The sequence below is a fragment of the Neolamprologus brichardi genome, chromosome 9 (assembly GCF_056152115.1).
Source record: "Neolamprologus brichardi isolate AB-2024 chromosome 9, ASM5615211v1, whole genome shotgun sequence".
Classification (NCBI taxonomy): Eukaryota; Metazoa; Chordata; class Actinopteri; order Cichliformes; family Cichlidae; genus Neolamprologus; species Neolamprologus brichardi.
This window is the reverse complement of record NC_142112.1, coordinates 29176427-29201506: the sequence shown is the minus strand read 5'-3', so window position 1 is coordinate 29201506 and position 25080 is coordinate 29176427. Positions and strand designations below refer to the sequence as shown.

The window sequence follows — 25080 nt, the reverse complement described above, 5'->3', positions numbered from 1 at the left end:
TGCTCAGAACAGCAGTTACGTGCATGGATTTATGAGCATATTCTGTCATATAGATTCACTGTGAAGACATTAAGTAATAATAGTAGTGCAGACTTCTTTACTTTCGCTTGTGCAGGGATAACAAAGGTTTATCAAATGTGCTTTCCAAAGACACATGTGCAGCTACATTGGAGGCTTTCTGGTAGGACTATTAGTGGGTGAAGATTTAGCAACTGGACAAGCTGTGGGAAAATGTCAGTGTCATTGCATCTACAGCAAAATCTCTCTTTTGCACTTCTCAGAGTGAAACCTTCTGTGCCCACATACCCACATGCCCACATGCCTGAGAAAACAAATGCTCAACTTCCTCATAGCTAGAGTCACTGAGCCACAAAGTGTCTGCCTGTAAGTTATTGCACTGGTACTGTGAATAAACAAAGATTTTGCAGTCCAGATAAATACATTCCAGCAGTGTTTTAGCAAAACAAAAAACCCCAACCAAACAAAAAAATCACCTATCAAAGATGACATTGATTACACGCTGTCTCTTACACTGATTTTATCTCAAACCCATACACTTCTGTGACAGTTTGTCTTGTTTGTCTCCTTTTATGTTAGCTTGCTTCTAGCAAATTCTATTTGAATTTGTTGTTAATTTTTAACCTTTTAATTGCTTTTAAGCAGGGAAATCTTATGTTAAAGGGTGGTACAATCAAATTACTGCGACCTTGCGCAGTTAACTTGTGATCTCATTGCTCCTGAAATGGCTGCTTTGAACATGGAAACCACGTCTTTGTTTCTTCTTTTTATGTACACAGTCACAGAACTTTGGAACTTCATTCATTATTTATTCAATCTTGTTTTTCTATTTGGTATGGATTTATTTGCAAGTTATGTATTCTGAAAATAGTACAACAAGTTGCTATTGTTACAATGACAAATGGCAACTTTTAGTGTTGCAGTTTCGCAGTTCTTGAGCAGTGTCAGTAATCGTGATGATGGCTAATACATAGCCAGCATTAGCTAGCATTAACGCTTTGCCATTCCCAGCCCCATGAAAGCTGATGCAGGCCAGCGCTGCAGCTCTTAATCACTTCAGGACACATTTCCTTAGTAGAGTTATTTAGGATCCGTGGGGAGTGATCAGGACATTTCTGTTTACACTGGAGGAATTTCCTCTTATATATTTATGGCGCCAGAAGGCTGGTGGCAGATGGACTTTTTAAATAACAAGCAATCATCAGAAATATAAAGTTCTGTAAAAATGTCGTGTCACACTGGTAGTATGATTACAGATTTTCTATGCTGTTTGATTAGTGTTAATCTTGTTTGTACTTGACTATCTCTCTTTCGCCACCAAATTGTGAAACAACAGATCTACTTTAAAGTTTGTAAATCAATCAGTTTTTACTATTTTAAGCCTCTAATGCAATAATAAAATGCCACCAACATTTTTTCGCCATCGTGTGCTGATTAGTCTCAAATAAAATTGTACTTTTAAGCGGATGATATTGGAATGAGGAATATGCTGAACAGAAATGTTAATTTACATCAAATTGTTTCAAATAAATATTTAAATTGTGATTGAAACAAAAAGAAATAAATTACTTTTGTGTCAATATTGTACATGGAGTCAAAGTATATCTCTGTTACAGGTCAGTAAATGCTTTACAAAGATAAAAGAATTATTACTAAATTATGGATTGTAGTGATCTACTGATAGTTAGTGCAATTCACTCCTTAATGGCCTACATAATCTAATTACCACGCCTTTAATGTCCCAACCTGATGAATTTTATTACCATTTATTAGAAAAATCTGTCAATGGGACCTAGTGGCAAGGAAGACTCAAACACAGGACTCCAAGTCAAAGACAGTACATCTATAGTGAAAAGGTTAAGAACAGCAGTAACAGCTCCTGTCTCCTCAAAGGCTTTCCACAGACTTCAAACTGTATCAGCGTCAGCTCACCATTCCTTGTTAGGATGTTTTCCCAGGCAAACCTGAGCTCAAAGAGTTCAAACTTGTTGGCGACGTTGGGCATTTTGGACAGTTTCTTTCCACTTGTCAGAATGAAACAAGCTACACACTGAAAATGCCCTTAAACCTCAAAAACTGTCCAATACATGAAAAAAAAAATGGTTTTGCCAGGCTCTCTTGCCCTTAAAATAACTCTCATGGAAGAAAATACTTTCTCTTTTAATCTATGTATTGAAAAACTTTTCTTTTCATGAGTACATAAACAACAGACCCACTGCTGCCCTTTTCTGCCATTACATGCTCAAGCAAATAGGTGGTAATATGATAGACTTGAGCTTTGGCAGTTGTACGAGAAACCTTATTCCCATGGGTAATACTAGCCAGCAAACCACCGACACAGAGTACAGAAGCATGGATGAAATCTACCTAAATTAATTTGACTGTGGTCAGGAGTGAAGCAGAGCAAAATAGTGTAAAACATTGGTAAACAACAACAACATGGGGACAATATTTTTTTAAGCTGAGTGCTCTGGAAAGGAACAAAGAGGAGCACGAAAATAAGAAACTGAATGAATGGGGACTGTTGTTTTCTGTTCAGGCAAAACTTCTCTCCACCTGAAGGAGTCAGCCTTCTGAAACATGTGAGAGATCGTACTAGACAAAAGGTGAAAGAAAGCAAGTCAAATCATGAAGAAGAAAGGACAAAGAAATGGCTGGCTTTGGTACAGGTTTGGCACACTCTCTAAGCAAATTTCCAGCCTGATAACTTCATTCATTCATTTATCAGCTTGGCCAGTCAAACAGGAGGAGGAGGTGGAGGCACTGATGGAGGTTCGGTGTAGGTGGCCTAGATAAGGCCATTGCTGTGCTGTATGAGAGCAGTGGAGTGGACTACAAAGGTGATACACCCGTTAATATCAAACCTCCTTCTCACGGTTATCAGTAAACACTGACACATAAATCCGGAGACATCAGCACGGAAACGTAGGGCTAAAAACAGACCATAATCAATACTGCAGGTTACGTAAGGTGGCTTTTGCATGGTTTATTTCTGCTGCTATGTTTATAATCCCACACTAAAATCCTGAACACGCAGCACAACAAGGACATTTGCATTCCCAGAACGTCACCATGTTTCACGCAAGTGACAACAGTTGCACTAGGGAGGCAACAACAAAACATCTTATTCAGAAAACCTAATTAGTGCAACTGGGAGTGCCTGAGCACGCTCCCGGAGCATTTGACAGCTGACTCTCGGTTTTTCTCCATTTGCCCAGCATCAGTTGACTTTGGCCTGCTTATTTTAGGTTTAGCACTACAACATAGACCTAATGGCATATTCACAGGTTCAGTCACAAGAAGGTTTCCTGCGTCTCCCTGCACAGTCTCAAGAATGTGGAAGAGATACTATATTACAAAAGGAGAGCTGGACAAAGGGCTTAGAAGGGCATCTGCCCAGCAGCAAGGCCTATTTGCTCCTTTGTGTGAGGAGAAACAAGAGGAACACTACCTCTAATATTTAATATGAGGCCAGTGTGTACACAGGATCATGAAGGCAATGATGTTCCTGACAGGTTGTCACGTTCTCGAGAGTCCAATAACCTCTGGGATGTTACACATAGGTGCTACACACTAATTCCCCCAGTTTTGTGGAGTTCATTATTAAGCTCCCAACCAGTGATTTCAATGTTTTACTATGAGCTTTGGTGCAACTTTAAATCCACTCATAAAACATTTCATTGCTTTAGTTTCTACTGACTGCTGTTTTCGTCATTTTGTTCTCATGAAATAACACATCTAGATTTGACGTGTCAATTAAGCGAGCAGTCTATATCTCACACCCTGCAGGGCACCACTCGTGGCATACTGAGCAAACAAGAAAAACCGTCAAAGCCAGTTGCATTTGATTTCAAGATAATCATTGCAAAATGTTCTTTGCAGTTTTCTTAGAATATTTACCAACTGCCAAAAAGAGGATTGACTCAAAAAGTGTAAAGGGCATGCACATGAGTGGCTTCCCTCGGCGCTTTGTATATTAGAGTGCACGGCTGTATGCTTATAACAATCATCGACCTATCTAGCGTCAATAATGAATTTACATTACGCTCAAAAAGAACATTTTTTTGTGGCATGCATTCATAAATTTAAAGACAGAATTTTTTTTTTCAATCATTTTGTTTTATTTTGTTCAAACTGTAAAAACTGCATCTACAAACATTTGTCATTTCACTTCCCTGTTGCTAATGGTATACCAGACTTTCAGGCCTCTTTTTCTCTGGCGTGAGCAATAAAAATATTTTGTAACTTGTTCAGACAATGTGTCACTATTTACCCCGTAACCGCCACTAGACATAAAATGTCATTTCAGAGAAGCTGATATTCTCAGAAAATGTCAGGCTAACTCTTCCCTTACAAGTTTGAACTAGATGCTTGCGTACCCGCATACTATGTTATCTAAAGTTAAAAAACAAAACAAAAACAACAACCACAAAACAGTTGAATCACATATAGTACTAGGCAAAAGTCTAGATTGTTACTCAAAGGTTTATAGTACTTTTATGTTGTAGATTATTGCAGGAGGTACCAAACCTTTTAGAGTGCATGTATAATATGTAATAGGGAAAAAAGAGGTGTTTCAAATTTTAGGTTCCTTTTTTATGGCCTCAAAACCAAAATTATTTGGAGCTTTTAAATGGTTTTGAAGGAGATCCCACAAATTCTGTGCACCTATTGTTTGCCTTCACAAAGCCTCATTCATCTCCAATGGGTTTCACATAAGGGACTATTGTCCATTCAGATAGTTCTCACTGGTCGCAGTAGCGGAGTTACAACTACAAAGGCCTGATTCACACAGTCTCCTCTTGAGCAGTTGATGCTGAGGTGTGTCTGCTACTTAAACAGAGAAGCATTGATTTTATTGCAAGAAACAAGTTTATATACCCAGGATATCATTTTCTTATCGGGCTTCACTTATCGTAACGCCACTCAAATATCCATTAAATTAATGTGCTGCTACATGTTTTCCACATAATGCCAAAAGTAAGAGTCAGGTGGTGGCGTGGGACATCTACCAATCACAGGCTTCTCCAGTCTACATGTCAAGGTATCCTTGGGAACTCTGGGATACCCAACAGGAGTTGCCCCCAATGCATCATCATTATTATTATTATTGCATTATTATTGCAAAGTGTGTTTAAAAGTTCCAGATAATTCCAGACTGTCACATCAACCATCTGAATGTCCTCCTTCACGACATCGTGGAAACTCTTTTCCTCCTCCTCATGCAGCCCTACTGCTGATGGACAGCTCAAGTTGAGGAGTTTGGAGAAAAAGTCAGAGAGGCAGGTCTTACATGGTTTTGACATGTCAAGAGGAGGGACAGTGGACGAAATGGGTAAAGGATTTTAAATATGGAGCTTCCAAGGAGCAGGGAGAGCAGAAAACCACATGGAAAGTTCATGTATGTGGTGAAAGATAACATGCAGGAGGTTGATGTGACAGTACAGGAAGCAGAGGGTGAGATTGAGGCAAATGATCTGCAGTGGTGATCTGCAGCTGAAAGAAGAATTATTTTATTTTCTCATTAATATTTAAGTGTAATGGACATATTACAAAGATATTGTAATTCTTAAAATATCTAAATTTTGGGTAGACAAATGTTTCTACAAACTAGCAACTCAGGTGAGATAATCCGTTTAAATCAAAATGAATAAGCATCCTGGGGATTAGTTTCACCACAGACACATTACAGATGCAGTGAGTACACACCAAGTGCACCATCATCGTTATTCAGCCTGACCATGACAGGAATAGTAAGCTAATGAAATGTAAACAGCTGTGTGTGAGTGGATGGTTTTAACGTCACAACAGTTTGTAATGAACTGCAGTGTAATCACTGGAGATAGTTTGGCTCAGCAGGAGCCTGACCCTGCATTTAACCAGCATTATCCCATGATCTCATTAAAGATAGAGCTGCTGTACGTGGACGTCTCACACACTATCAAACGTTTTCATAATTCCTCGATTACTGGGGGAGGCCCTAGTACAGCGTGGAATTCCCAGGCTCCCCAATAAAAAACAATAACAATTGTTTTGACCATTTTTGACCAAGTTTTATTTAGCTTTTAACTTCAAAAAGCAGAATTTGGGTATTTCCAGTTAACTTCAGGGTTCATCTACATGCTAATGTGTGCTATTGACAGTGATCTGGAGAAGGTTATGTATGAGATAAGAGATTGAAAGGTATGAAATCACCACCTAATAACCAATCACCAAATAGCATCATTGATCCTTGAATATCCCTCATGGATTTTTTAGTCTAAACTCCTTCAGCCAGGGAAAGACTCCAATCAGATGCACTGGAAGGCTTTGGAAAATGTGAAGGAGGGCATGAAGTTTGGTCTTTTAACTGTGTTCTCATAAGTTTCATAACTTTTCTTACTGATAACGATTTTCCCCGTGACTACTCATACTATGCCATATTGATTAAGTAATAGATTATTTAACTGAATTTTTATTTTTTTTTACAATCAACTACTGAAATATCTGATTTTTTCATAGTGGGTCCACAGTAAAAAAGACAAAAGCTGTCTACGTCATAATTACATCCCGGTCTGAGTATTGAACTACTAGTCTTTTTTTTTTGTAATTTTTCACATTCATTTCTCACGATTTAAGCCCAAATAGTTGTGAAATAGCACTTCTTTTTCTTATTTTAAGACATCCATCAAATTAAATGTGTATTTAAACTTTCTTTAGACTGAGAGAAATGGGAGTTTCACTTGTCCTGTCCATTTGAGCTCAAAATGAGGTGTGTGTGACATCCCTGATCTGATCTTTTACGTTAATACAATATCAATTCACCAATGTCTTAATTACATGTATTATAATGTAATACTGATAAAATTAAATTATTTATCTTCCTGTGTAAGATCATCCGCTTTGCTCCCTGTAGACCTGTCATTGTGTGTGATTGGTCAGATTCCACCCCTTTCATATGACCACACTCATAGCTGCATTGACCCCTGGGTTGACTTATCAAGTTGATAACGACCTCCATGTGACAGCTTATCATGATTGCTAATCTTAGAGTAAGGTAAGGCAAATAACAGAATGATACCCTGGGGCACAGGACTGAATAAAAATTGTTGGTAAAAAAATTAAGTTTACATCACACAGAACTAGTTGGAGACAGGTTTGCTTGCTGGCTGGAGATGCAACAACAAGCCCCTGCGGAAGCCGGTGGGAAGCATACCTTTAACTGCTTGCTTGGTGGTTGAAGTCAGTCAGGCCCACAGGAGAGACCATATGTTCAGCTTCATTTTAAGGCCTTACAAGTTTCAGTTTGGGTTTATTTGCCTTTCCTCGTGAGAAACTAATAACAGACGTTCCACTTCACAAATATTTGTATTTTCTCCCTTTTGTTTATTGGCAGTGAGCATGTTTTCTGGTCCCCATGGATTAACATGTGAAAACAGTGCCGCTGATGTAGGAGGCAAATATCTTGTTGTCCCAGCTTGTTCTGGATGCAGCTCGAGCAGCAAATGTTCTATTTATAGGATCTATTTGTGATTATGTTATTAAATTTTCTTAATAATTCACAATATCAACAATACATGGCACTTTGTTTTAAAAAAGTTTCATTTCATTTCAAATTACTGAATGAATTACACACTCACTCAGTGCATGGGGAGATTTCAGATCACACAAGGGGTGTGTGTTTGCTAATAGTAACACCCTTTATTACTTAGTAATAAAGTAAACATATGTGCTTTACTCAGTGCTTAACTATTGAGATGTGATGTGACACATTTGTTTCAATTATAAATTGCGCTGCCTAACAATTTATAGCACTTTACTGGAAATTTATTTTCATTTAGGTTCAACTTACTGAGTAAATTTCACTCTCATGCTTTCTCCAATGACATTTCACGTCATTTGCAGGGTGAGTGTTTGCTAATGATTACACTTGGCATGTCTTAGAAATAAAGTAAACACGTGTGCTTTGCACAATCGCTTAGGGACTGAGATGTGACGCATTTCTTTATATTAGAAATTGCACTGCCCGGTTAAAGGTCAAAGTGCTGGAATATTTATTCCTGGTCAAACAATATGGCTTCTTGTCACCATGGAATCCAGATAAATTGATACAATCCTTTATTAAATCACATGATCTCAGTGAGATCGAGGGTTTTTTTCTTAAGAAAGACGCACAACGATATATAAACTGAGACAACCACATATTAAAAGCCACTCTATCCATGATCACTAATTTTAAAAAAACAAACAAAAAACATGTGCAAGAGTAGTCGCAGACTATTACACCATACAACGCTGCGCTTGCTGGGAGGATGGCCCTACTTTCTCATATAAGAGGCAACGTGAGCAAGAAAAGAATCACCATGTAGTCTGGTAAATCGGTGCACACTCTAATACACAGGATCCAGAAGCTTCAAGGTGGATGAAGAAACAGGCACATATCATCCATATCCCAAAAATCAAATGTAGACAAAACTGTGCACTGTACATTGATCTTACAACTTCTGAATGAGAAACAAGATTTTTTTTCTATATAAGACTCCAGTCTTTGTCTCTTGATAGGTTTTCCACATGGTTTTCAAAAGTGAGTCTAGCATCCAAGAGTCCTAACTATTTACACACTATCCAAAAAGTAAACCTTACTCCACATGGATTCAAAATTCTACACAAAATACCCCATACTGATAAAGCAAAAAAAAAGTGAAATTTAAACATTTATATTTTTAATAAATTTGCAGGGATGTCAAGATAACCTTTTTCACTTTGTCATTATGGGGTGGTGGGGTAAATAAAAAACAAAAATATGAAACATTATAAAATATGCCATGACCTTTAAAATTGCGCTCAGGTGCATTGTGTTTCCAAAGATGATCTTGCAGATGTTTCTACAACTTGATTGGAGTCAGAGTGTGGTGAATTCAGTTTATTTGTCATGCTGAACAAGTTATGTTTTTATTTTAATACATTTAATACATTTAGAAGAATTTCAAAATATGGAACAAGTGAAGCACCGTGGATACTTTTCAGATGCACTGTACAGTTATAGATGCTAATTAGCCAAACTCAGATCCTTTAAACAGGTATAAAAAATCCGGATATGTCAGAGAAGTGCATATCTTGAAAAGTGGCTGTTTATATAAATCAACACTGAAGACTGCAGGCAGGAAATTGCAGAGGAAATTTGCTGCTGGAATGTTTAGACTCCGTCATTGTTATTGACACTTTAAAAAAATGCTAAGCTAAGTGGATAGCTTCCTAAAGGCTGTCTGTGAACTGATGGCATCCAGATTCTCCACAAGTGAGTATGAAGTCAGTTCAGAAGCACATATAAAATCAACATGCCAGCCGTGTTACTTTTCTGTATTACCACTTTTGTGTTGCCACTTTGAAAGGAGCAAAAGTAATAGCTGCATATAACAGGAAGAAACAAGAATTTAGACAGACACGTGAAGGCAATTCATTAAAATGTGTAAAATAGTTTAGCTCCGAGAACAACACTACACTATGACTTCAATTTTTATACATCTAACAAACCTTTTAATCCTGATTTGAGGGAATCTTAGTCAAACATGCATTTTCATGTGGCTTACTGTGAAACTTGGTCTTGATTAAAATTGAAATAAATTGAATTGTGGTGTTCATAAAAATAAATAACGCACTTGAAAAACACTAAAACAACGAGTCCTTCCTTACCTAATCCAATTTCATTGTAGTGATAATACATACTCATATATTGCAGAGACCTGTGGTTATTTTGAAAAAAAAAAAACGACTTCTGTTTTTTTTTTTAATTCTTTTTTTCTGGATAATCAATTGATATTGTCTCTTTTTTTTTTTCCTGTCCCATTTGGTTCTTTAGCCGTCAGAATTGTTGTCTGAAGACCAACAAGGATACCCAGTGGGTTTACTTTGCCAAATGGATCATCACGGCCTTGGCGTATTGGTCCATTTGATCGACCTTTGTTGTTATAATTTATTTTATTTTCAGTTGTTACAGACGGGACAGACATGACTGGGGGATAGGAAAGGGAGAAAGAAAGATGAAGGAAAAGAAAAACAGAAGGGAAGAGGGACAGTGAGAAAGGGCACTCAAAAAGAGAAAGAAGAAAAAAAATCTCCTGGATCACCTGTTGAGAGAAAAAGAAGCAAAAAGAAGCAAAACAAACAAACAAACAAAAAAACCCCCAGAGCAACATACTAAACACAACACCATTGCATTAATCTAGCTAAGTGTAAATAGCAGTAAATACTAAATATTGAATGTTGTTGTGCAGCACGCAGGACCGACAGCGCACAATATGCAAAGAAAGGTGTAGTTTATGTCTGAACAGTGAACACCCATGTGCACACCTGTGTGGATCAGCGCGCCTGTATTCAAAAGGTTTCCCCATGTAACAGTCTGCTAGAGGGTGTAGAGAGCCATAGCCCCGTCCCCCAGGGCATGAAGCAGGCATGGAGGAGATCCAGGCTCCAGACATCCAGAGGCCCCAGAGTGTGAGAGCCCAAGGAGGACCACCGGAGGGGCATCCGTGCCACCCTCCTGGGAAGAGCTGAGGAGAGTCCCAGACGAGATATTGTTTCTGAACACTGAGGACTTCATAAAGGAAAACAATTCACCCATCACAACTTCAAGAGATGAAACTTGCTGCAGACACCTTAATATGAAGGAATTGCTAGAATTTTAAATACATTCCTAAAGATGTGCCTTTATGCCAGGGATTTGAATGACTGTAACCTCAGGACTGTGCTCCCAAAGGTTCATCAGCTTTCCGACAAGGAATAACAACATCCTGGAACACATCTACAGCAACGTAAGGGGCGCATACGAGGCATTGCCCCACCCCCATTTTGGACAGTCAGACCACATTTCTGTGTTCCTCTATCCAGCATGCAGGCCGTTCGTCAAACATTATTTCCCAAATGATTCAGTGCTTCCTTTGATGCTACAAACTGGAGTGCGTTTTAGACTGCTGCCTTGAGAGATGACTGCTCTGTGGATTTAGAGGAATATGCATCAGTGGTTACCAGTTACATCAGCACCTGCATTGACAATATTGTCCCCACCAAGTCCTATAAAACATATCCAAATCAGAAACCATGATTGAACTGTGAGGTACGTTCCATGCTGCATGCACGCCCCACTGCATTTGCCTCTGGTGACGCAGAGGACTACAAAAAGCAAGATTTGACCTACGTAGATCCATCAGGGAAGCCAAGAGGCAGCACAGATTGAAACTGGAAGGATACTACAACAACTCAGATTCTCAATGCATGTGGCAAGGCTTGCAACACATCACTGATTTCCCGCAGATTAGCAGCAGGGTCACAGTCAGCTGCAACGCGCTACCAGACGAGCTGAATGAGTTCTACGCTAGCTTTGACAACCTCAACACCAACCAACACAGAGGGATTCTACCAGCACAGGCAGCACGGAGTTCTTCACTCAATGTGACGTCAACTGAGGTATGCAAGGGTCTGAGGAGGACAAACCCCGAAAAGCAGCCTACCCTGACAACATCCCCGGCCGTGCTTTGAGAGTCCGCTCTTCAGAGCTGGCTGAGGTGTTTACAGACAGACATTTTCAAGTTGTTAAATTTGGATTAACCTCCAAACTCCTCAGCAACTTTTACAGATGCACAGTGGAGAATATTCTGACAAACTCCATCAGAGTGTGGTAGGGGAAAAGCACCACTCAGGATAGGAAGGCTATCCAGCGTGTCATTAAAACAGCACAATTCATCCGCGGAGTACCCTTCCCACCACTACAGGACATTTACAACACTCGGGTCAGAAAAGGGGCACACAACATCATCAAGGACCGCACCCAAAACACAGCACACACTGTTCACACTCCTGCCATCTGGCAGATGCTACAGTACTGTGAAAGCAAGGACAACCAGATTAAATTAAACCAGAAATGGTTGGGTCTTGTTTACGACCCCTGACTGAATAAAATCAAGTGAAATTGGAACGTCAATCACGCAGAAGTGCTACGTCGGATCTACTGACTTGACTGCAGTATTGTTCATTTAGAGATCTTTCTCCTTGGAAGCTCTTATCCTCTCTTCTCAGAGATTATGCATGACTATTTATATCCTGCGTACTTAATGTATGTCACCCGCCTGCTATACTTGATTATGCAACAACCTGCACTTGTCAGAAACCTGGAAGGGAAAAGAGTGACATGCTGACAGTGGCATGTGCCAAATCTACGGTATTCACTGACCATAAAGAATTAGCCTTAATTTGTTTTTCCCCACCTTACAAATTCAATACAATCTATTTAAACCCCTGTACGCTATCATGGTCTCATCCATTTAACAGTGCTCAAGCCAGTGTAAGTAATGAAAATCTGTTATGACATTGGAGTTTCTGACCTTCACAGCCACTCATGTTGCACACTCAGTGATCAGGCCTTGTGTTCAAGTCTCATCAGTTTATGAAGGCATGTGTTGAAGGAGGCAAATAAATAAGTGTGGTAACATCTGTACTGCATGATGGCACACAGCAGGACTTTTCCTCTCGCCCAGCTGTCACAATACTAAGTGAGATGAAAAGAAGCAACACAAAAGGAGAGCTGGTGGAGGAACAAGGAAACAGGAAGCTGTAAAAATAGAGAAGGATTGAGGTGATCGTGCAAATTATTTATATATAGCAAGACGGATGGAAATACTCTAGTTTGATTCATAGAATGGGTTCGGATATTTTGTGGGGTGTAGCTCAAAAGATAATTAAGCTTTGATAATATGGTTTTCCTAGTGATTTTAACAGGTTAAGCTTTCTAAAAGTGTGAGCCACATGAGTCTAAAGAAAGACACATTTTCTAGCATGTATGGCTTTCCTGCTAGTACAGGAGAGCCACACACATAGAGTTATCAGCTATATTAACCTTTACAGTTTGCTGGTCTGATGCATTCAGGTGTGTTATAACACAATGGCACAATCTTCCCAGGAGTGAGTGATTTAGCAAGTTTGCCCCCAAGGTCAAAAAATGCAAGGTTTTACATGCCTCAGTAAGCACGTTAAATGTTAAAGCTCATTACTGTACAATTAGAAGAAGACTGAACAAGTAGGTCTCATTTGGAAGGGTTGCCAGGAGAAAGGCTATTTTCTCTAAAATGAAAATGATACATGAGTTATGTCTTGATACATGCTCAATCATCCAGGTAAGGAAATCCCAAAAAGTTGATTGTGTTCATCTGGATGTAGCGTTTTCAGTGGGGGAAATGTTTTGTCACTTATCCAAGGGACTTCATGAGTCTCAGCTGACTGCAGGTTTAAACAACCTTATAAACAGTACATTTGCACAATGAGTGAAACTAGCACCACTGACGAACAACAGGCTGTCAGGTCAGTTACTGAAGAAGTCAGCTGGATGCGTGATGAAAGGTTTCTCCCACTGAAAACACTACATCCAGATGAACAGAACCAAATCTGAACAAACCGTAAGGCTTCTGGAACAATGTCTAGATAACCAAAGTATTCTGGAGTCAAATGTGAGTCCGGTCAAAGTTAATAGTTTTTCATAGGGCTATAAGTACGGCTGTAAAACTTTCATTCTGACATGACTGTATTTGTTTTTAGGTTTATGGTTTGTGTTGGTGGTTGAAACCAGTGAAAACACACAGTTTGCAGCAGTTAACATTAGTTGAGTAAGAAAACAGCTGACTAAGTGGAGAATTTGTAGTGTTTATCTGATCCTTTATGCAGTTTGTGTGTCTTTTTATTTATTTATTTATTTTTATTTTAAATTTATTTTTTAATATTAAAAATTTCCTGCTGCTAGCTAAACTAGCTAGCTAGCTATTGTTGGGAAAAACGACTGAAAAATGTAAAAAAAGAAATATATTATCAGCAAAATTACTAGTTAATTAATTTGTATTGTTGCTTTACCTATTTCTATTAGAAGAGGAACAGCTGTTTTAAAAATGACTTTGAATTACAACCTTTTGTTTGACAGGTTGTCTAATCATGGAAATTCCAATTCCAGGAAAAAAATTCACAATACAAGAGAATAAAAAGAACATGGCAGTACAAGTTAGCTTTGCAAAACTGCATCTGAACACACCACAAAACTTCTCAAACATTTTCTTTGGACAGAACAGACACCTCATGCCAGTTCATTCATTGTGTCAATCATGAACTCCTCTGTATAACAAACTCAAATGTGAAGCCATCTGAGAGCTAAAGCTAGGTCATGCAACTCTAGGACAGTGATCAGAAGCACAGCCGCAAATCTACAACAGAATGGCTGAAAAACAAATCGTCCCAAAAGCCCTGTCAACGTCCAGACTTCAGTGATGATGTGAGGGACTCATAAAGAAAGAAGTTTACTTTGATGTATTGCTGCTAAAGGTGGTTCTGCGAGTAACTGAATCATGGTGTGAACCTAGTTTTTCACAGGACCGTAAACATAATTGGTAACCAGAATCGTAATGATGCATTATCCAACCTTTTTTAGAAAATGAATTGCTGTTTTAAATGACATTACAACCATCACTTTTAAAAACCCTTCTTGACGGGTCAATAACAATGGGAACAGAAGTAGACACCCAGTACCAGGAAAAAAAGCCAAAATCCAAGAGAACCTATGGCAGCTCCACATACCTCACAATCATGGCATAACAAAACAGACATGCTGTTCACTGCTTCAAGATAAAAATTTGAATCCGATTATCTCTGGATATCACTCGCTGAACTAGAATATCACTCCTGCAGATGACAGCGTATAAAAGTTTTCACTCATGGTCCTAAAGATACTTTACAATTTAGGTTTGTGCCAAAGATTTGTTTTGTTATTCCATGATTTATCATTCAGTCTGTGTGTGTGTTAGTGAGACAGACGTTTCAGCAGTCACTCTTTTAAATTGATTTTCATGGCAGACACATGCTACACTGGGGTCACAAAGAACATACTGTGGACTGCACGTATAATGTTTACAAGTCCGGCTCTATGCGAAACTCTGTGTGGTCAAGCTCGTTTTTTTTCTGTAAATGGTACACAGGCTTACTTTTTCCCGGAGCCTCAAGAAGAGCTGAGAAAGGCTTGGCAGAAGAGCTCGGCTCACAGTAGTCTGTCACATTTTCCTGCTGAGGGTTTGTAAGAGCTGTGAGGAGGTAGGAGTTTCTCACATTTCCACAGAGGGTGAAATTCCAGTACTGATTGAAACAGTGCACTGCAGCGTGGAAGCTGACCAAAACTTATGTACAACAGACAGGCTACTGTCGTGGTTTTAGGCAAGGATTCAAGCGACACCTTGTAGAACACTCAAACTCCGACCTTTATTGTTTACTTCCTGTTTCAGAACCCCCTTTCACAATAAAACAGGTTATACTCAAAGAGATTACACCACAGCTAATGGTTTTCTTTTCTCCGTGACGTCATTCAGGGGTAAAACCGCAAAGGATTCTGGGAACGAGTGGCAAACGGTACTAGCGCGCGCAGGCTTTCACATGAAAACAGTCACAGCGATAAAAAGAAACACAAAAAATGGCAAGAAACTGTTGTATTATTATTAACTGCAGTTGCCGGTCGCATGACAGCCACGGGAAGCCTACGGGTAAAGAGATCGGTTGTTATCGGATTATGTCGTGGAGGAGAAATTGTTTAAGCCATGTTTCCGAAGTAACAAAGCCGACGGATGGCCTGGATTGCAGCCATTCCAAGACCAAATATAACGTTCCATAACACTCCAGCTTACATGTTAGTCTGCTCCAAGCATTCTCACAAAGTCTTTTTTTGTAGTTATTACGTAATTTATCATAACATAATTGTTGATGTAGGTTACAAATAAGTCTTATATTGATTTGAATTGAATTCGGTGCGCTACGCTGCTTTGTTCACTGTGGCTTTGCGGTCTAATGTTTGTTGTGTTTTGTTGGAAAACCAGCCTACAAAATGCTGGAATGCGATCCAGACTGGGCACCCTCTATCAACCTGGGTCATACCGAGTGTAAAGCTGCTACCACAGCGAGATTTGATCGGTTCTACTTCACTAAGCCAGCAGTCCTGGCCACTCTACCACACCCTCTCTGGTTCTCTTTGTAACATTAGCTCATAAGATATGGTTGGATAATGCAAGATAATGTTCCACTGCATAAATAAATTGTATACAAAGGTCTAAACTCTGAAGTGGCCAACCGACGTGTAAAACGAAACTCCATGAACCACTCTTTCACAGACTGAGTGCAATGAATAACAGCATTGTCACCCTGGAACATACCCATGCTGACGAAAAAAGATCAGTGAATTCAGGTTGACTCTAGATTACAAAATGAGTTCTTCATACTCACGGTACTGTTCCATTATTTGGATTCACTCTGACATTGGCAAAGATAAATGCTCACACAAACCTGGTTATCAACTCGCAAAGTTAACGTGGGGTCTCCCCTCATGTGACCAACTACAAACATGGAGAGATCCTCTTCTAACAAAGCGACCGATTTTAGAAAAAAAGAGAAAATGTAATATTAGGAAAATACAAAAAAGTTAAACAGAATCCAGACGCCTGCGGACAAAGCAGCAACATGAATGCATGTGAAAGGAATAAGTGCTGTGCAGTAGTTTAGTATTAAAAGACTGACATTTTGTGGCTTTGGCCCAAAGTCTTGTGGTTTAAACAGATGCAACTTTGCATCTTGTTGTTCCTTTTAGAAAGAAGAAGCGTTCTCCTGGAAGCCCTACCAAACAGGACATACTTGTTCAGCCTTTTTCTAACTGTAGGGTCATAACCCTAACATTTAATTTCTCTGAGCATTGCACGGGTTGGTGTGAATTTGCTGGGAGTCCACAGATGGGAAGGCTGACTGCAGTCTTGAATGCTTTTCACTTGTGAATAAACTTTTTCACTGTAGAATGATGGATTTCAGATTGTTTAGAAATGACTTTGTAACCCTTCCCAGATTTACAGGCAGCAGCAACTGCTTCTATAAGATCATTGCAGACGTCTTTCCTCTTTGGCGTTGTGCTGACACAACTGAATGCTCCACACCAGCAAAATGACAAAACGTCTGCTTTTATCGACGAGCTCACATTTGCCAACCATTTAATTAAGTTAATCAGATGCGTTTGATTTGCAGCAGCTGACTTCTCTTTACTCTTTTAATTAAGAATTCTTATTTCCAGTGGAAGCAATTTGCATTTTGGTTTAATGTTCATTAAATTCACAGTGTCATGCAACATATACTATAGCTCATCTGGTACAGGACCAATGACTTTTTATTATGTCATGATACATAAACCCTCAAAAGTAAAGAGGGTGTACCTTTGACTGACTACATATCTTTATTTCTCATTATTTAGTATGATGTGGTTCTTTGTTGGGTTTTTAAGTCTTGATTTAAAAAAACAGGCAGTATCTGGTGTAAAAACAGAACAAAGGTAGGAAAATATAGCATATCAAATTTTAGCAGATCTGCAGGGAAGAATGTATAGGTCTGAGAGTAAACAGTAGTTTGATGATTTTGTATTTCAAATGTCTTTCAAGAGTCTCCTGTTCATGAAAACCGCTGTTCTTTTTTTGGGGATCCTAGTTTTGCTGCTGTTACTGAGTAAATTTGGTGATTTTTCTTCAGGTAGGATTTTAGCCTGAAGCTTGATGTGTTAGATAGAATACTTAATTCAACACTTGCACGCTTTACACTGCGTATTGCACATATGTAGGAAGTTTGCCGTCACACATTGCTTTCCATTTGTATAAACAGCAAAGTTCACTAAAGCTGCATGTTCACAATTACGATATTAGCTGTCATGTTGCTAGCCTATGCTGCATGAGTGAATAAGAAGAGACATTAACATTAATAATGATGAAATAAATAAACACACAAATCAAAAAGCACATTTAAGTTGTAAATATACATTTATTTCACTATTAAAATATCCACTTCCAAAATAGAATGGCAATAGCACAAACTTCCAGGAAGGCCCTACAAATTATTGGCATAAGGCTTGTTTTCCTACAGTAATTACAATCTTTCTGGCATCTCTTTTCTGGCTTAGTCAAACATCTGCAGTGCTTCAGAAATGTACACTGGTCTAAAGGAGGCTTTTGAGAATAAATACCCTATTGCTAGTTGTCCTCCTACACAGGGCTTGACCCCCAGGCTGACACTATAGTCTTGTCTGTTGGCAGGTTCTCCTCTTTCTTGGCTTTAGGATAATTTCTTCCTTGGCGTTGTGCGTTTGCCACTGTGACATCGCCCACAGGACGACCGAACATTACTATGCGTTTTACGCATTAGCACTCTACACAATGAGAATTGAAGAAATAAAATTTAAAAAAAAGAATGAAAAATACACACAAGGGGATTTCATTTCATTTTTAAAAGAAGCACTATATTTGTCTATCGCTGTGTTATGAGGGCATCAAGAGGAAACAGGCTTTTTGGTTATAAATATAAATTTAGGAAACAGTAAAGACTCATTTTGCATGAGCTTTCAGGCTCAAAAAACTCACACATCTTGGGATGACATAGACATGAAAGACTTGCAGAGCTGGATGTAAAAGCAGAGAAATAAATCACTGCTGTGGTGTTCAATTTAGCCGACCCTAGCAGCTTTGTGCTGCCGTGCCCTTTGCCGCTGCATGCTGTTCTGCAGTTCAGATTGATAAGCAGGTCAGAGTTACGGGCATCATGTCTGCAGAGACTGCGTCAGTGATGTGTGTGTATTTGTGGCAGAGGGGGATTTTTCTGAGTCAATAGGATGTGATGGAGGAGGCTGCATCGTCACACTAAGCCGCTGTGATGCAGAGGCTGGCAGTCTGTCAGAGATTACAGACAGACCAGGAGCAGCACGGTCCTGTGTGCCGTGCACCTCATGCTCCTCACATTTCCTCCCTTTGCCATGCTGAAACTAGCTTGTTCTTTCTGCTTCCTGCTAGAGGAAGAGCACCATTTCGATAGTAATTCATCTTAATTTTTCACCCTTGTGGCTTTCTGAGGGTAAAATAAAAAGAGACCTGCACATTCTTGTGTAATGCTTCTAAAAAACAGCAAGAGCAAATGCAGAAGCCTTGTAAATATGTTGCAACCACTGTTAAATGTTTGTCCTTTAAAATTAATTATGCTTGCTTGTTATGCATATAGAAACAGATGCAAATCCTTCTAGTGCCCTATTTCACAGTTAGACTGTCGAGCACGGAAAGCCATGGGCCACAGAAATTTAACATCCTTCTGAAACTGGATGGAGAGAGATATGTATGCTTTGTGGCTTACTACAAGAGAGGTAATTCTGGGTGTCAGGCTGAAGGGGAGGGGAAGGGGAAGGGAAAGGGCAAGAGGGCAGAAAAGGTCACAAGAGGGGGAGGGGTTACTACTTGAAGGAAGCACGGACGGTGCGACCCTTGAGTGGCTGGGGTGGGCGGTAGTTGTCCACCATGCAGTCCTGAGCCGCCCCATCGGCAGAGAAGAGCAGGGTGCGGAATTTGGCCATCTGTGAAAAAGGAGACGACGGTCGTAGCGTTAATCATTCCTGCTGTGGCTGTCACTCACACAACACCGGCTTCCCCCTGCTCAGTCAGTGAGAGCTTTTCACTGGGGAACTGAGCTTAGCAGTTATGTTATTGTTGACATTTCTTATATGCTTATTTACCTCCTTGTAACACTGGTAACACAACTGGTAACACATACAACACAAATTCCCCATTTGAGCACATGAGATGCTTAAAAATTAAAATGTTTGGTGGGTTTTTCATAAAAGAGGGGTCAGTGCTACAGCATCTTGTCTTTGTACTAAGCATATATTAGTTGCTACATGGTCAAGTCAAGCTAGCAAAAACACAGTGTAAAGAAAGAGCAGCATGTCAGTTTTCAGTAATGTCTTTCAAAATAAATATTGGCTACCAGAATAAAATATAAAGTAGGCATGAATATAAATACATCTTTTGCACCCCTTGGTAAAAAGAAGTGATTTTGGCTATTGTGTAAAAGGTTGAATGGTCAGCTTGACTGGTGGAGCCTGGGCTTGCTTGTGCCATTTTCCCAAAGGGCCACATGAGAAACTGGGACAGTTGTGGACGCCTGCACAAATGAGCTTATAAAGTGATTAAACTAATACTGAGCAGAACTGAATTCAGCTTTTTGGTTCAACCCTTCACAACAGTCCCAGTTTCTCAAGTGGTCCCTTGGAAAAATCGATTGCCAATACTTGGTCTAAGCTAAGCTAAAAGCTACAGGCATTAGCTTTCATGCAGTACATATGTGAGAGGGGGATAATCAATCTCAGGTCTTGGCTAAAATATTTTGTATGAACATGAAACTAAAAAAACAACAACAAGTGAGTGGCTACATCATAGTAACATATGATTGCTTTTGATTTATTAACATAGGATAATGAACACAGTGTGTTTCTTCACTACTAAGACAAACCATTTCATCTGGTGGGTGTACCCTCTTATAATTAGCTGATAAATAATAAGTTCTGTGTTATTATCTGCAGAACCATATATATATAACCCTTCATATGAAGGTTATATCCACACAACTCATATGTTTACCCCTGAGATACATTCTCACCACCGTGAAATAATCACGTGACCACGAAGACTTAACCTTCACATTGACTCAAGGCTCCATTCACTGGGACAAACCAGCCGGGGGGCTGTTAGTTTAGAGGAATGGGTGGTTAAGAGGCAAATACTCACTTCAGTGATAGCATCAGCTGTAATTTTACAAATAAGCATAAATCTAGGTAAGATGTGTTTAGGTAGCTGAAATTACAAACAACACAGTCACAGTGTTTCACCTACAAAATGTGCTGCATTTGCGGGATGAATATTTCCTGTTGACTGCCCACATGGTGACTGATAACGCTGTGGTAAAGCGCCTAGTATCTGTGTGAACTCTTGTTCTCACTCATTGCCCCAGTTGGCCAAGTGTCTGCTGTATTGCATTTCTGTCTGCTACAGAGGTTTCTTCTTCTTGTTTCAGCCCCACAGTTAATCTGAACAATTAAGCCCTTTATTTAGATTGTAGTACAAGAGAGGATTTGCAGACAGAGCTATTCTAGACCGTGGGCATAAAGCCAATCCTTCTGCTGTAGCTGAATGGGCTCTGTTTGCAGCAAACATACCTGTGCAGAGCTGATGCTGATTGGTTCTTTGCAGACAATCCAGGTAACGCTCTCATACAGAGGGGGTGTGGTCAGAGAGCCATCATAAGTCCAGTAGTCTAGGCAACCAGGGAGCAAAGTAGAGGGGTCGAAATTTGCTAAAGAGGTCTGCTTGCCCTTTAAAAAACACAGGGAGAGAAGAACATTGTAAGAAAACTATCAGAAAACAAATCCAAAAAAAAACATCTCTTATTTTTACAGAAACACACTTTGGACTGGATGGTGTCAAAGGCATCAAGAAGCTTCTGGAGATTTGGATTTTCACCACCAATCTGAAAAAGAACAAATGATGCACTGCGGTTAAATGTTTGTCATGTTTTGATGTAATACTGCATATAATGATACTTTAACCATTTCTGCTCACCTTCAGGAAAACGCCAACCACAGCGAGTCCATCGGGCTTGCTAGCAGCCTCGCTGAAACTTGCATATTTGGTGTTCCAATGCACCAGATGAAGCTAGAAATAAAATTATATTTACATTTTAAAAAAATCCTTACAGGAAACTTTATGCCTAAACTGTAGATGAAACAATAGTATAATTATTTCTATTTTTGATAACGTAAAGCAGATGTTGGGAAAATTAAGGCAATAATACTCCAGATGAGGTCCAGTGACCCCAAGAGGTCTGCAAGGAAAGTAGTAAACTAATAATAATCTTGCGTTACATCATTAAAAAGTACATCTATACTATTTATTTCTGCGCCAACAAACACGGATACATACAAAAAAACATCACGTCACTCTGCCAAAAGGGATTCACCTTTTTCCACGGCCTCCTTCCGCTGCATAGCTTGGTTAATTAGCCAGCTAACTAGCTAGTATCCATGGATACTATTTGACCAAACCACCTAAATCATGGATTAAGAGGCCTGGAGTCTCTAAACCCCCCCCCCCCCCCCCCGCTCGTGCGCAATTAAAGTTCTGTTTAGGGAATGCAATCATATGCTTCTCTGAGGTTAAGCAATGGCTGGGTGAGCAAACAGTAGATAAGGAAAAGGCAACTATTTGTGGCAAAACACATCAAATTGCAACCACACTTGCTGCCAAACATGATGGGAAAAGAGGCCAGCTCCCTAATTGCTCATATTTTCCTCCCAGGCGGCCTTTCTTCTTCGATCCATTATAATTCAACCAATGAGATTTGTGTTTTAGGCAAGATTTGCCACTGACAAATTTTAATGGCCTCTAATTTGTCCCCCGCCCCCGTCCCAATCTCTTTGTTGCTGTACATCAACATTAATCAGCCATCTCGGTATTATCATAATGATCCAGAGATTCCCTACCTCAGCGGGATATTTGGTCCCAGCCACAGTATGTTCAGAGCCCTTGTTATCAGAAGCTCCCCAGTGGAAATGAAACTGCTTGAGTCTGTACAACCCTGAGATTGGTCCATCCGTTAAACCTGCAGAAAGAGAGAAAAATGGCAGAGCTGTTCAGCACTGACATAAAAAGATCTGACCTGCAAGAAAAGCACTTCAAAAGCGCTGTATTTGCGAACAAAAGGAAATGGAATAAGATGTGATACACACATGTAGACACTGTGACTGTGACACACTTCCATGGAAGCAGTCTCAGTTCCTGTTGTGCAAACCCAGCTGGAGATATGGCTACATTCAGTTCAAAGTAATGTCCAGGTATTGTAAACACCAGACCTCTTTCCACTGTTGTGTAATGTATCTATTTAAAGAATACAAAGTAGTTCAAACAGCAGCAATTAATCCTGTATATTGTTCTATTTCTGGTGCAACATCATATGGAGTCCCCGGCCTTCCAAAACAGGATATTTATTTGGCAGCTGTCGGCCTTGAATGATAAAAAAGTAATCTGTGTCTACATGAAAAATGAAGAATTAATGGAGTATAACATGAATGTGTTACACAGACACCTTTCTTAGAAGTGCCGGGCCTAAAACAGGTACAGTAAGATTCTAAGAAAACATAAGAAACCACTTTGTGTGAGCAGTAGAGATTTTATCCCTGTGACTAAGTTGATTATGCAACCATAGTCTCGATTATCCCCTATCAGAGCTACTAAAAAAAACAACAAAAGAAAACACTCATCACTCTGAAATCCTAAGGAATCCTAAACAAACGTGCAGGACATGTCCATGTCCATGTCATGGAGGACATGACAAGTTTTAAAACGACCAGAATGAAAACACACATAAAATAAATAAACAAATAAATAATATTTTACTGAAAGAGAAAGATATTAGCATTAATTTCATAGTAACTGTTTCTGTGCACACGTGGGGACATTAATAATTAACAAAGCTCGTGTATGAATAACCTTCCCTTTTTTTGTGCTTTTGACCTCACTGTTAGCAGAGCTGGCGTGGGAAAGGTTTACCAAGGGTTAGATTACCAATTCAATCGCGCTTTGTGCTTGCCTTTTCAAGGAGACCTCTGCACCTTAAGCAAATGTATTTATTGTAAAAACGACATATTTCATTTTTCAAAAACGACATAAAATCTGTGCCATCGCTAATGGCGTGGTGTTAAGGAATCTGGGGCGCATCTATATTATTATAAGCACAGTATTAATGTCTTTCTAGTCTAAAGCTTGAGTCTGTGGCAGCTGTGGAGATGACTGCATTGTATAAATCATCCTCAGGAGCCTGATTTTTATTGTCCGCAAACCTGGATCCAAGAATCTTATAGCTTCTCGGTTACTTTGAGTAATATGAATGTAAGAGAATGTGTTTTCTCCGAGAAATCTGAATCAGTACCTGGACGGTTGTAAATGTATGAGTATTAACACTCACGTGAGCTGTCGGTGTCGTCCGCGAAGGTCACTTGGACGGAATGCCCGTTGTTGAGAATATCGAGGCAGGTGGACGGGTCGTACTTCAGGGCGAGCGGCTTCAGCCCCGCGTCATATGATGCTTGGCCCGGTACGATGTCAATAGGAGACTGACGGACTCCATCGGCAATAGGGAAATTTTCAACCCATTTCTGAGGTCCTGGAAATTACATAATAATAATAATAACATTGTATTTAATATCAATCTATAAATATATTCTTTAAAAATTTTAATTATCTGCGCATTTGGGAGCTGAAGGTATGAGTGTGTCTCCAAATATGCAGAGTAGGCTAAATAAATCAATGTAAAAAAAAAAAAAAAAAAAAAATCTCCGCAGTGATCCGTGAATGCACTGTCCTTCGTTCATTTAGCAGCCCGCTTGCTGGTAGGACTGGTAATATATATATATATATAGTGCAATCAGCGGCTCACCATTGTTTGGTTTGTATCCCCAAGACATGGTGACAGTTTGGATGTATGAGCGAGCAGGCAGAGCTGTAATCCCCTAAAGCTAAAGCGACTCGTCCCCCAGTGCAGAGCAGCTAGTGTCCTCCACCTGACAGCTGCAGAGCTTATATAGGGTCCCAGTGTGCGGCGTGTCCGTCCGGCAGCCCGGGAGGAGTTTAGATGCACCGCAACGCTGCAACACGTCGGATCAATGGATCTCTCTCTCTCTCTCTCTCTCTCTCTCTCTCTCTGTCTCTCTCTCTCTCACTGAATCTGCGGTGGTTTAAACGTTTCATCTGCCAGCAGCTATGAAGCTTTAATAGCCTATCTCTCGAGCGCGACGAGCGCGAGCTCACCTTTCATCTAACGGATTTTACGCGTCTGTCATGTGAGGAAGAAGACACGTAGCCCAGTGACACATTCAGACGGACAGTGGGCTACAGTCGTGACAGTGGAGATATTGCGGCAGTAATGCGCAAACAATCACCAGATATCGATAGAGAGGTAGATGGATTTCGAATAATTACACAAAAAGTTGTCGCAAACCCCAGTTAGTACAAATGTCCGCAAACACACAAAGCAATCGTTAAATTCGCGTGTGAAATGGGGGTGGGGGGTCTGGAATATGAACTTTAGAGCGTGTCTGGTAAGATTTTCATAAAAAACAAAGTAAAAACTAATAGGCCAATTTGCTGCATGATTTGCATGATGGCTGTCAGTGAT

At 39.8% G+C, this 25080-nt stretch overlaps 2 protein-coding genes across 2 annotated transcripts in view; both read right to left on the bottom strand.

Moving 5' to 3' along the window:
• The window catches only part of rdh12l (retinol dehydrogenase 12, like), a 49255-nt gene extending 33989 nt beyond the window's left edge, over positions 1 to 15266 (bottom strand). Inside the window, exon 1 of the mRNA XM_006794957.3 lies at positions 15009 to 15266. The gene's annotated coding sequence lies outside the window, so the exon portion shown is untranslated. The remainder of the gene's footprint in view (positions 1 to 15008) is intronic.
• A 2570-nt stretch (positions 15267 to 17836) lies between these two features.
• LOC102799992 (carbonic anhydrase 1-like) lies at positions 17837 to 24599 on the bottom strand. The gene is made up of 7 exons (XM_006794958.3): positions 24343 to 24599; positions 23872 to 24069; positions 22391 to 22509; positions 21471 to 21563; positions 21316 to 21378; positions 21068 to 21223; positions 17837 to 19429 (listed from the first exon to the last, which is right to left on the bottom strand). Exons 1-7 carry the CDS (start codon positions 24368 to 24370, stop codon positions 19310 to 19312), a joined length of 777 nt encoding a protein of 258 aa, XP_006795021.1. The 5' UTR covers positions 24371 to 24599; the 3' UTR covers positions 17837 to 19309.
• Between the last annotated feature and the right edge of the window lie 481 nt (positions 24600 to 25080).

Bases quoted from the DNA above. Each gene is read 5' to 3' on its own strand.
- LOC102799992 (XM_006794958.3), bottom strand. From the start codon at position 24,370: ATGTCTTGGGGATACAAACCAAACAATG. The intron at 21,564-22,390 runs GTAGGGAATCTC...TTTTATTTCTAG, and splicing joins GGACCAAATATCCCGCTGAG to CTTCATCTGGTGCATTGGAA. The intron at 21,379-21,470 runs GTGAGCAGAAAT...GTTCTTTTTCAG, and splicing joins TGGTTGGCGTTTTCCTGAAG to ATTGGTGGTGAAAATCCAAA.